Source organism: Xiphophorus hellerii, chromosome 22, assembly GCF_003331165.1.
Source record: "Xiphophorus hellerii strain 12219 chromosome 22, Xiphophorus_hellerii-4.1, whole genome shotgun sequence".
Lineage (NCBI taxonomy): Eukaryota > Metazoa > Chordata > Actinopteri > Cyprinodontiformes > Poeciliidae > Xiphophorus > Xiphophorus hellerii.
In genome coordinates this window covers 18,959,727-18,972,838 of record NC_045693.1, presented here as the reverse complement: position 1 = coordinate 18,972,838, position 13,112 = coordinate 18,959,727, and the positions used below count along the sequence as shown (strand labels likewise).

At 38.1% G+C, this 13,112-nt stretch overlaps 1 protein-coding gene across 2 annotated transcripts in view; it reads right to left on the bottom strand.

Annotated features, from left to right (window-relative positions):
- The window catches only part of adam12b (ADAM metallopeptidase domain 12b), a 91,744-nt gene that overhangs the window by 25,765 nt on the left and 52,867 nt on the right, over positions 1 to 13,112 (bottom strand). For both annotated transcript variants that reach the window (XM_032553456.1, XM_032553457.1), the window contains exon 11: positions 12,580 to 12,728. In XM_032553456.1, the coding sequence (XP_032409347.1) occupies positions 12,580 to 12,728 (149 nt within the window). The remainder of the gene's footprint in view (positions 1 to 12,579; positions 12,729 to 13,112) is intronic.

The following is a 13,112-nucleotide window of genomic DNA, read 5'->3' as shown; positions in this document are numbered from 1 at the left end:
TGTGTTGGAGCAGCATATTAAAACTGTGCTGAGTGGGAAAATATGTAAGTATATAAATTGTATAAATTTCATTAGCGTTAAGGTGGCAGCAGACTGGGAGTCTATATTGTAATCTTAAAATAACTAAGATTGCTATCAGGAAGGAAAAATCTTAATTGGGACTCCCCTCTTTTCATTCAACACGCACATAATGTAGAGAATGTGAGGTGGCAGAAAAAGATCGCAAGCAGAGGGGACTGGCAGGAAGGAGATGTGACATTCAGAGGCTTGCAAAGTTCAAGTTCAGACAGAAAAATGTCACACATGTACTTATGAGGCGATGCACTAAGGCAGTGGTCCCCAACCTTTTTAGTTGCGCGGACCGGTCAGCCCTTCGTAATTTTGCTGCGGACCGGAGGGGGGGGCGGGGCTAACCCCCTCATTTTTCGCGGTGGTTACGTTCCAAAGAGAACCCGTGATACGCGAAATCCGCGAAGTAGGAACCTTTATTTTTTTACAATTATGATACAATAAAATACTCCATAATACATTGAAACCAAAGAACAAAACCTCTTTACAGGCCCAAAAATTTGTTTAACAAATAAAAAGTACTGTCTAAACAATGTTTTTTTTTTTTACAAATAACTACTGTACTGTAAAATAATAATTTTAATATGAACTGAAAGCGGATCCCCGTGCCCGAATTGCGGAGATCAGCGCCGCCCCACCGCGACCTGAGTTATTGGATTAGAAGGGGAGAAAATAAAAAATGATTATGAAAAAAACAAAACAAAGTACAGTAGCACAAATAGTGATTCACGTGTATTTCACTGCTCTTCTGACCGAGCCGCTGCATCCTGACTCCGCTCTGTAGCGTTTTTTTTTTTCTTCTTCTAAAGCCCGCGGTGCAGGTGTGTTTTTTCGAGAGAAGAACATAGTTATCGGTAGTTGTTGTCGCTCTTTTTTCTTCTGGGCAAAAAGATTCTTATAAACCGACATGCCACCATCGATTATGTTAAATTTGGCAAGCTGTTTTACGTATGTGTACATATTATACCGCAACGTTGTTGACACACAGGTAGAGAAGAAGCGGAGAGACAGTTTAGCCAATCAGAATGCAGAACACAATGCACGATGCAAATCCGCGAAACAGCGAGACCGTGAAAGGTGAACCGCGATATAGCGAGAGTTCATTGTATTCAGATGTTGTTTTGTTACTCATTCTGCTGCAAGTTGGCTCAATTTTGACGCGTAACTGGTAAAATCCGGTTTAGGATTTTCAAAATAAAAGATCCGGAAGTAGTTCATTATTTCTTGCGCGGCCCGGTACCAATTGGTCCGCGGCCCGGTGGTTGGGGACCACTGCACTAAGGTCTTCAAGCTTATTTGGGTGTCGAGACTTGAAAGCCTGAGGGTTGGCAGGAGAGATTTGTGAAATTTCTGCACCACACAAAATATGTTTGTTGAGCTTGATGGTGGACAGAGATGGGTGAGGGGGGGAGATGTTTGATGTTTTTTCCCTTTGCCTAAGGGGGATTTGGTTGCAGCAACTGCATGGATATTTCACTGTTGTTAGTGGACTATAATCAGGCTTCTCCTGAGGCTGCTAGAGATAATGGTGGGAGCATTCAATGGGAAAGAAATCCTTTTTCCAAAGGAAAACAGATTTTCAAAGAGCACACACGACACAAAACTATCTTCTTCTGACAGCCACTCTTGGGTTAAAGCAGAGCCCCAACTTCACGCAGATTGTCCATCTCTAAATGTTGACCGCTTTCATCTTCCTGCTGACCAGAAGCCAATCCAACCTGTTCCTGTCCAAACGTGTCCAGTCACATAATCCACCTTTAAACCACTGCAACAGACACTCACACAAAGAGTGTGTTATGGTCCTCAGCTTAGAGACCCATGCATAACATCGGAAACAGACCATGCAGATTAAACCACCGTAGGGAGCAGAGTGAGGCCACTGTCGATAACATGAACAACTGCTGATAAGAAAAAAAAAAATCAGGTACATATCAGGAGGGGAAGGTGGATTGTCCATGGAAGGTAAACACAGTGCGTTTCCAGCAAACATGCTTTCACGGTCCAAAAGGGGATGATTGTAGCTTCTGCCGAACAGATCTGCTTTCTTTTGGACATTGTAGAATCAAAAAGAAAACATTTGGAGCATTAACATGGACATGAATTTGATGGGTTTAAAATCAATATGTATAAAACAACACTGCTTCGGGCAAAAGCAGCAGGCAGCATGTGTCTTGAGGTGTAATCCCCCCCCCCCCCCCCTTTTTTTTTACGACTATGCACCTATTTTCAGCATAGTGTAAAGCAAAAGCATGTTTCATCACGGCTTCTTAAGGTTATCCTCTTAAAGCTTGTATTCTTGGGTGCTGTGGTGGTGCAAGAATAGATATAAGTAACTGAGCATGTACATGTAAATGTGACTACCCCAAATTAATATGGCATTGCATGTTTATGGTAACTACCAACTGTAATTGTGTAACCTTAATCATTCAAAGCAGACTATACCTCAGCCACGATGAAACTCAACATATAACTTGAATGGACGTCTGCAGTAAGGCAGTGATTTTGCTCTAGCAAAGGTTTGGTGGTTGAGCTGCATCTCTAATCTAAGGCCTACATTCCTCCAGGTAACAGCTGCTCTCACAGTCCTGGTAACAGATGCGGCCTCAGCCTGCCTGTTTCAGGCAAAGAGATGCCGTGACGATCTCTGTATTACCCATATTGCTGGCTGCAATTTGTCTTTTCACCAAGATAAACTGATACACAGCTGAAAAACCTTGTCCGAACCCATGTGAGGAAGCGTCCTCAAGTTTTGTGGTGAGCTTTTCTTCCATTGGCTGAATGTTAGTAATGGTCAGCAGGAAAACACATTTGAATCGAAACAAAGAGTTCAAAGCAAAAAAAAAAAAATTAAAACAAATAATAATAAAAAAGAATTCTCATATGACTTTTCTGTGAATCTTTTCCAGAGACAACTCCAGAGATGCGCAGATTTCAAAGTACAAGAAGCACAATAATCAGTGTGTGTTATCACAGCTGCTGCTACATGGCTGCCCGGCTGTCCAGGAAATTAGCTGAGCAGAGGGTGTAGGATTCCCAGGATGATATTGGGTCTAGAGCTCTGCTCCCTCTCCAGGTATGGTTTGCTGAGGTGGAACTAATTTGACTAAGCTCAACAGTTACACAAAATCTAATTAGTCAGACCCATTCTGCCTGTCGCATCTGTTTGAAAGGCAAATAAGTCACTTTTATTAGGAACAACACCCACAAATAAAGATGTTTATCTCATCAGTGATGTATGGCCTCATAAATTTGTGCTCCACAGAGAGGAAAAGATGTGGTGCCACCTCACTAACGAAAAGCTTAGTGGAGCTACGATTTCAGAGAAGAAAGGAAATGATCTATATACATCATCTAATGAAGAACTTAAAATACCAGCGTCCTTTAAATAGATTCTTTTAAACGTATCCACAAGGTTTACATGATTTCAGGACATATACAAAAAAGGAAATGATAATAAAGATTTAACCATGTACTAAAAATGGACCATTTCGGTGTAGGATTGAAAATATTTTACTTCAAAAACTGACATTTAGACATTAAAAATGATACAATTTCTAAAATGGCTGTTACATATAGTGAGGACATTAAAAAGGGCATTTATGACATTTGTGTAAAACTATAAGTGGTTATTAATTATGCATCTATTTAACTGGTTCATTCAGAGATGAAACACATTGACTAGAGTTGAAAAGATCAGATTATAAATTTATGATATGCCGTCTATACAAATATGTCACAAATGTAATTTTATACAATAAAAGACAAACAATGGTGTCTGATTAAACCCTTTTTTTATTTCCACTAACAATTTATTACAGGCCTTTGATGTGCATTGTGGCATTCCCAGATGCCAGCTGTGCAACTGTGCCGTATTCTTCTATTGCGCCAAATTACAACCGTCTCTTTAAATCCCAAATTTGATTCGGTGCAATCTGCATAACACAAAACAGGTTTGTTTTTCAAGAGGTTTTCAAGAGGTGTTATTTGCTCTGGCAGTGATTTCCATCACTATACAGTAAAATAAGCTGGTTTTTCATTTAATGCATCTGTAATGTGCCATTTAAATAAAGACAAATTGCATCAGTGATAAGGTAGTTCTGAAAAAGATCTTCCCTTGTGTCTAGTTTCAGAATTAGCTGCATGCACAAATGTTTAAAACCTGCTGACAGCTTTGTACATCTGTGCCCTTGTGCATAATTGAAAAAAAAATAAAAATTTATATTAAACGGTGAAAGATTTAGTCTTTAATTAAATAATTTAATCAAATTTATTATTTATTCATATTAATTTATTCCTGCTCTCAGTCACATTAATAAACATGGTCAACTTTGAAGACCTAACAGCACATGTTTGTATAAAAACACAAAGCTATATTGGCATTCTGTCTTAAAAGTTCCAAGGTTTTATCAAGTTAGCAAGACAAAACAAGCTCTAGGCTGGCTCACACAAAAATATTATGCTGCGTTCTTGCTGATTGATTGATCTGACAACTTTTCATGTCAACTATCTTAGCTGCAGCCTTTTTGTTCTTGGAAACTGCAGCAACTTATGTCTTGACAGTTTTTAGGCAGTGAAATTATAATAAAATAAACTGCTAAAGTTCCAAACCAAACCAATTAAGTGAAAATAAACTAAAAGAGGCCTTCTCTTCTTAGTGACTTAGAACCCAATCGTAAAATGTACCATAGAGACAGAGAGACCAGGCATCTTGTCATGGATTTCCCGTCAGTATCATTTAGAAGCTTAATACAAGCGGATTGAGAAGATAGGGAAAAATAGCAGTTTGGATAAAGAGGGGAGCCGCATTGTGAATGAGGCAAGGCACCGAGTACACAAGGGCTATAAAAAGCTCCGCTCTTTGCAGTCCCTCAAACTGACATCAGACTATCTCTATTGTTCTCCAAGACTCACCGCAGACTGACATGCTTTTAGTCCATGCTAAGCAGCTGAGACGTCTGACCTTTTAGCAAATGTCAGCCTGCAACGCTGCCAGAAGCTTGTAGTGATTAAACATCAGGGAAAAAAAATCAAAACAGAACACAAGTTAAATTTTCTGCAGACCTCTAGTACTTTGCTAACTCTTTTGTTTTTGATAGCAGAAATGAAAACAGTGATGTAGTTTTGAAGCCTGTCTCTTACAGCCAGAAATGTTATTGCACTTTTTGGGAATTTTTATGACAGGCCAACACAACACAGCGCACGTTGTGAGGTGTAAGGAAAATGGTAAAATATTTTTTATTTTTTTTTGCACAAACAACTGTGTATGGATTTGTTATGTTTGCAGCATCATTACAGGTGCAAGTCTTCAAGGGTACATCCTTCCCAGTTTTGCTCATCTACAGACTTAACGTTTTACCTTTTCCTCTTTGAAAATGGATAAATCCCCCAAAAATTGAATGTAGAATTTCTGTGCCACAAAATAGTTTTCCAATCTGAACCATTCTATGGAGCTTTGGCTGCAAGGTAAAGGTTTTTATGATGGTCTAAACTCAAATCTCTAACAGGCCTCCAATTGGGATTGCTTTGTATCTACCTGTATTCATATTTGTAATCAACTCTGAACAGCTTCCCTGTCCATGTTAATAAAAGGCATCATCTCTCATATAAAATCAAAGTAAAAAAAAGCTGGAGTTTGTGGCTATAAAAATGTATTGATAAACTATTAAGTTCCAGAGGTAGTTCCCTGCTGTTTTTCGCGATTCTACTCGGATACAGAAAAAGACAAGGAAAGGTTCTGTGCTTTCCTGCGAGGCAAGTTTTAAACTCCAGTTCTCACTTCAAAATATGTTTGTATACCATTCCTTGCAAACAATGCAAAAGTTTCCACCTGTTGTTCAATGAAATCTCCCAAGACCAGTCTTTGTGTCTCGCACACCTGTCACCGTTCTCCAGATGAACAAGAAACTATTCCTCCACAGCTGATGGCGTTCTACTGTTTTTCTCCCGGTACCACTGTCACCCCTTTTTGTGTTTCTCCTCCCGCGTTACTACAGGAGGAGATAAAAAGACAAATGAAACCACGGCTTCCACGCTCCGCCTGTCTACCGAGGCACAAAGCACCTCTCTGCGGAACTCTCTCAGTGCGCTCAGGCCCTGATTGCAGCTGGCAGTGTCACTGATAATCACGTCATTTAGATGCAGTCTGTCCTCCACTCCATTAGCAAGTCTAAGCTCTGCGTCTCCAAAACACACACACGCCGTCGAATGAGCTACAATGCCTCACAACTACGTGTTTAACATTCTGAAGACATCTGGACAAAAGAGGGTGGGTCAAAGGGGGCTGCCAATATCAAATAAATACATTAAAAAGAAATGGAAAAAACGAAAGAAATGCTATTTGTGATGGAGGGAATGAGTTCTAGATTGGATTGAAAATGATTGTTTTTTTGCGATTTTTTTGTGTCGACAGGAAACTGAAAATTAGGGTTGATGGCTCTAGAAATTCAATTTCGGAGATAGTCAGCTAAGTCAAGCTTGAACCTGTCAAGTCTCAAAATTGTATTTTTGAGGCAGTTCAGGGGGAAAAAGTACGGGTACAGACTATAAACTCCATCAACCTGCAAAACTAAAACGATCCAGACCATAACACAGTCTGAACCCACACACCTTAATGAATTATATTTTTTCACACAAGACCAGGATTGTTTGGGTAGTTTGTCCCTTAGTAAAGGAAGTCAGTTGTTTTACTTTTATTTCTGCATTTTTAATGGGCAATACTGGATCAGGAGTTAAGGATTTGCCTTATAACCAGTAGGTTGCTGGTTCAAATTCCTTCTCCCTCCATTTCAGTCACTGTTGTTATGTCGTTGTTCACCTGCCGGTCAGAGGAGCCCCATGGTGTGAATTTGCATGGCAGCTTCACCTTTGTCAGTCTTCCCCCAAAGGCAGCTGTGGCTACAATGTAGTTTACCACCATCAGTATGTAAATATATGTATGATTGATTGTGGCATAAAGCACTTTGGAGTCCTTGGACTTAATAAATGGCTACAGAACTGCAGGCTACATACTTGTTATTTTTGTCTGTTAGATGATTTGAAAACTTTTAAGTCTGACAAATAAAGCAAAAAAATCTGAGAACGGACAGCAAGGTAGAATAGTTGTTAGCATGGTTACCTTGAGCAAGAAAGTCTTGTGTTCAAATTCAATCTTGCACATTTCTGTGTGGGGTTTGCATGTTCTCCCTGTGCATCAGAGAATTTCCTCTCACAATCAAAAAACATGCATGCTAGCCTCTCTAAATCGCCTTTGGGTGTGTGCATGTGCATGCTTGTAGTTTGACCTGTTTTGTCTCTGTGTTGACCTGTGATTATATTTCCAAGGTTTACATTGACAGCTGGAAACAGGGATCAGTTGCCTCCCCCGTACTTGGCGAGAACTGAACTGGTATAGAAAATAGATGGATGGAAGTCTGCTGCTAAAAAAATAACTATTTACTGAAAATGAGGCAGGTAACTCTTATCAAACAGCTACCTTTGTTTCACCAGCTGTTTATGCGCATGCTTACATGATCACTATTATCTCATACAACCAGGATAATTGGATATTGATTACTGGCCTGGTTACCACAATAAACCTGATCAGACCTAGTTTTGTGCAGCATTTCATCACTGTCCTACTTTATGACTTTACTTTCAGAGTTACACATTTGCACTGGAATGTGTATTTTATTTCCAGAGATGACTAAAATACAAATGAAATGTCAAACATCTAGAAAATGCAATGGCTGAAGTAACTTAAATCTAAAGTGGAGTTTAACAGAATCGTGATTCCCTTCTATATTTTGTTCTTGATATGACTTGTATTAATCCCTTTTTAAGACCATAAATCAGGAATTTCTATGTCTCATGTAAAGGAGTTTGGATGTATTTATTTGTATAGACACAAGCATCTTGACATTGCGGCTATGTCGATATGAATATTTTATAAGCTGCTATCGGCACCACTCTTAGGTGTCGATTTCTTACTGTATGTAAGAAATCTCTCTAGATTACTGTATGTATGGCACTGTACTTAAATCAGAGAGTGTACATCTTGCATACAGTAAGAAATCTAGAGAGATTTCTTACATACAGTAAGAAAGAAGTAATAATAATAATAAAATCCCAAACTGTTGTTTACTGCAAAAAATATGGATAATTGGAGCTGCAAAAAATAGCTTTAGTTTGAATCGACAGACAGAATCAATAATAATAACTGCACCGAAATGCATAACATTGCGCGGGTTTATATGCGCATAAACATAATAATAAAATTCTCATTTTGTTTCCCTCCCTGGTATGCAGCTGAGCAATACCAAAACTCAATAAAATCCTGATATCCTGCAGACTGAAATGAACAAATATTGAACATACAATTAGAATGGTATTAGATAAATGGAGAAATATTGATGTTCTGTGTCAGTGTAGCAAGACAAAATTGCTTGCAAAATGTCAGAGCATCATGGCACATTGATTTATTTAGACTCTTTTATTAAGAAACTGTGGAGTGACTATGAGAATAAAAGTTCACTAATCATCTCTTTCGGGTGTTATCATATCTAAGCTCTTGATAATGATGCAAAACCAGCAGAAAAAAAAATGCCCTGAACCTTATTAACCTTTTATGTTACAAAGAATTCAATACCAGCACAATTCATTGTTTCCAATTAAGATAGGACTGTCATTTTTCTGCTCTTTGTGCGTTGCATTGTTTGCGTTGGCCCTGCACTAAAATGAGTGATGCTGGTGTTCAACATTTTCCTCCAACTCTCTGAAGCTTTTGTTAAAATAAATGTGCCTCTATTTAAAAAAAAAGATAACAAAAAGGACCGTTGCCATGGCTGCAAAAAACAAGATGTTTTTGACAGCCTTTTTCCTCCCTTGGGCCGACAAATATGAATTTGTCAATTACACTTATGCTTTTAAGAAAGCAGTGGTTTCTTCAATATTTTTGTTGATTTGTCCAAAAACAACTTTTAGAGTTGCAAATTATAAATTAACACCTTAAACATTAACATTACATTTTAGGGTTTTATGTAAATTTATATATCAAGAGATATCTGGGTGTTCTTAATTTTTAACAAACTGTTACATTTTGCCACCATCTTATACACAAATGTCATGATGGTACTGTTTGGTACTGGGCAGTTAAGGTAAAATTTTTATATTTTTGCAAGCCAGTATAGAGCAGACCATTTAAATGTTAATTTCCAGTGATAATATCCTAATTTGGTTTCATTCGGGTTTCTGTGTTGATAATTTTTTTGCTGTTTATCAACTTTCTCAGATCTTGCCACGTTAGTTAAATCCTGTGTCTTAGTTTGTTCATTCATTAGCTCTGTTCTTTGTGCTTCTGAATTTTATTTTCTATGATTAGTGTTATTCTTTCCCCCTGATTTATAACTCCTCTATTCCTGGTTCAGCTCTCTGTATTTGTCATTTCACCTCCCCTCTGCCGCTCTCCTTCACAGCTGTCATCTACAGTATCTCCTGATTCCTCTCTGCCCGAATTCTTCCTCTGCTGTTTCTATTTGCCACTGATTAGTCCTTCTGGTTGACCAAATGAGGAGAAGCAGCTTTCCATGCACCACAAATTTGGAACAAACTTCCAGAAAACTGTAAAACAGCTGAAACACTGACTTCTTTTAAATCTCGACTAAAAACCCACCTGTTTAGAATTGTATTTGAAATGTAATTAATTACAAATTTATTGATGGAACTTGACTTTATGCTGTGTTTTGATTGTTGATTCTATATTGCATTGTGTTTCTGTGTTTGTAATGATCAATCAATCAATCAATCAAATTTTAAAGGCATTTCAAAGTGCTTTACATCATAATGATGTAAAGCACTTTGAAATGCCTTGCTGCTGAAATGTGCTATACAAATAAAATTTGATTGATTGATTGATTGATTGATTTGTCGGCTCCACTCTCTTTACATATATAAGCTCATTGATCCTCATTGTTTTTCACTGGTTATTCCTGTTACTTTGCCCTTATTATTTTCCTTTGTATGTTTACTTTTTAAATTATCATTAAAGAAAACTATTTTATGTTATTTTTTATAAGTTCAAATGGAATTCACTTTTTAAAAGAGAAACAACAAGAACAAAAAAAATCAACTGATTGGTTGTGATTCTGGTCCCTGTTTGGTCATCTTGACTCATATGAGACATGACAAAATATGACCTCTGACCAAACAAAAATAACTAAGCGAAAACAACTCCAGTAATTCGAAATACTGAAATATACCACAATCTATCAAAGTGAGTATAACATAAACATTTCATATCAGTCGATACTGATAATTATTGATTGGTTCTTTATTTTAAACATTTAAAATACCGCCACACTGTTGGTGTGACCTTTCCAGTTTTATTCAGTTTTTTCTCCACACTTCTGTTGTTAATTTTTAAGCAGTTATGAGGCGAAACCTTACTCAATAGGTTGTTGCTAGGAAGTCAAAGAGTGCGTGAGTTACTTCATGCCACCCACCTTGCTTAGCTGGCCAGGAGGTTGAGCAAGATAATATCTGCCCACTTTCCCCAGAATGGTGTGCAGTTCTGTATCGGCGTTCAGTGAATATTCTATGTACTGAATATTTTAACAGATGTATTACTGATATTGATTACAGGTCCATCGCAAGATGCACTGTTATTGTTTTATTGTCCAGCCTTAGTATAACATATCACAAAGGTAGTTGGAAATGTAAGCATCCTGAACCCTGCAGATTGTTTTTGGCAATGAAATCATAAAAAATAAAAAAAATAGCAAAATAATAAAATGTAAAATGACTGGCATCCATGTACAAATGTCTGTGTCCAGCCCTGATTAATCCACACCAAATATTAACAATAAAGTGCATAGGTGGGGTAAAACCAGAGCAGATAAAGTAAGCTGAGCGTCAAAAAGCAGGAACATCCACAGTATTTACATTTAGATTTTTTATTTTTTATTTTCAATGAGTTACTGTGTTCTCACTTTGGGTAATCTATCCCTCAAGGGAGAAAAAACACCACTAAATCTGCATGGTGTAAAAATCACTTTATCCTTTTCTTCATTGTCTTCTACCCCCTCAATTATGCCGCTTTAATGAAACATTTCCTTTCATTACGGTGTGTCTAAGCAACCCTATCAGGTGTTTCCTATTGTTTATTTTCACAATAGACGATGGCCCTTATGATTACATCTGTAGTTCAGAATTGTGGGCAAAGTCTAAGGCTTCACTTTGAGTTAAAATAAAATGCAGTTTAGTCGGAACTAATGGAAGGCTTCAAGACGGGCAAGAAAGTGTAAAGTCTGGAAATATTTTCCCCTATGTGTTCCCAAATTATACAAATCCACAGCTGCGCATGAAATGTGAGAACGATTTAATCCCCCAGTGACATGATTAATGTGTGGGACACATGTAGGCTGAGGTTTAAATAATACCAGTAACCGTGCCTTTCAGTTTTAGCTTCATGTTCCCTGTGTTGTGGAAATCCTTCTGATTGCCTGCATCTGTGCCTTGCAGGACCCACCAACAAGGCAAACATTACTGGCATCAGACCAAGGGTGAAATCTGCTTTCTCTGCTGCGGGTTCGTGTTATCTGCTAGCCGTTTACGAGCAGTCACACAGTCCATCGCTTGCAGCAGCCCTGTTATCTTAGAGACCCAGACAACGGGCGTAGAATGCCACAGAAGCTACTTTATTCTAGTTCCAAACCATGTGTTTTTTGCTCTGTGTGTTCTGAAGAATTCTTTCATACATCAGCACAGAAACAATATGAATTTGTTCAAAGAATGTGACGCAAAATCAGCAGCTACTCAAGTTTTTTTTTTAGTTTTTTTATCTGTTGCAATACAGCATAGGACACCAGTATGAAGTTATGCAGACATTTCTCTTCGCAAGACATTGTTTGGCCTCATGTGATATTTTAGATATTTTTAAAGCTGTCAAATAGTAGTGAACTGCTATTAAACAAAATTAATTTTCCAAAGACTAGTAGCACAGCAGTTGCAGCAAGAGCCAGCAATTTTGTCCTGAAAGCAAATTTCATTAGGGATCTTGCAAATTTAACCTATTGTTCTGTGTTGTGGCCATCATGTGTAAACAGTGACCAAACAAAACAAAAGCTTTTTCCTCATATTTTTGAATAGCTGGTGTTTATAACTCATACAGTGTCTTATAAATGTATTCAAATACTTTCACAAGCAAATGTTCTGATTTTCTTGCATTTCAACCACAAAAATATTTTTTTATTGGAACTCTGTGTGATCATACACACAATGGAATAGAAAGGAAAGTAATAGTTTTCATAAAAATTCAAAACGAAATGTATTCAACCCCTTTTCCGTCTGATAGCCCAATACCTACTTTATTATCTGAAGACCGTTTGATCTCTGTAAATTGCCTGGAAGACGAGTCCAAACAGTTTTGTTAATTTGGCTTTTAACGTATCATCAATTTCACTGACACAACCTTCCACTTTTGTCTTTGCGCCTCTTAGGAACACAAGTTATAGTTGAAAAGCATGACTGGACCCTTACCCTGTGGAGGGCGTCATGATGCAGCCTCCACGGTCGACGGTCATCCTACAACCACAGCCACGCTCCGGGGTGTCGTGGTTCATGCCGAAGTTGTGTCCCAGCTCATGTGCCAAAGTCACGGCTGCACCCAGCGGGTTCTCCGAGTGATCCTGGGAGAAGAAAGCAACCCAATGTGTCTTAATTTAGCCAAGCTGAAAGACACGAGGAAAAAAAAGAGTGAAATTGTCATGCAAAAAACAGCCATTTTAAGAAATATACAATTCTACTCTCCTTTCAGTTTTCTGCTTTTCATGGAAACTATATTTGATCTACCAGTCCACTATCACTGCAGAGCCAATCAGTCTGACGTCCAGTAGAGGCAGCTACAAAAACCTCTGCATGACTCTGCAGATAAGAAAGACAGATGGATAACGACCAAACTGGAAAAGAAACTTCATCTGGACAGTTTTACAGACCGAGGTCGGGAATAGACAGGAAATGAACACTGCATAGTGTATATGTTTTGTGCTGCAGTGATTATTTAAACATCCTTC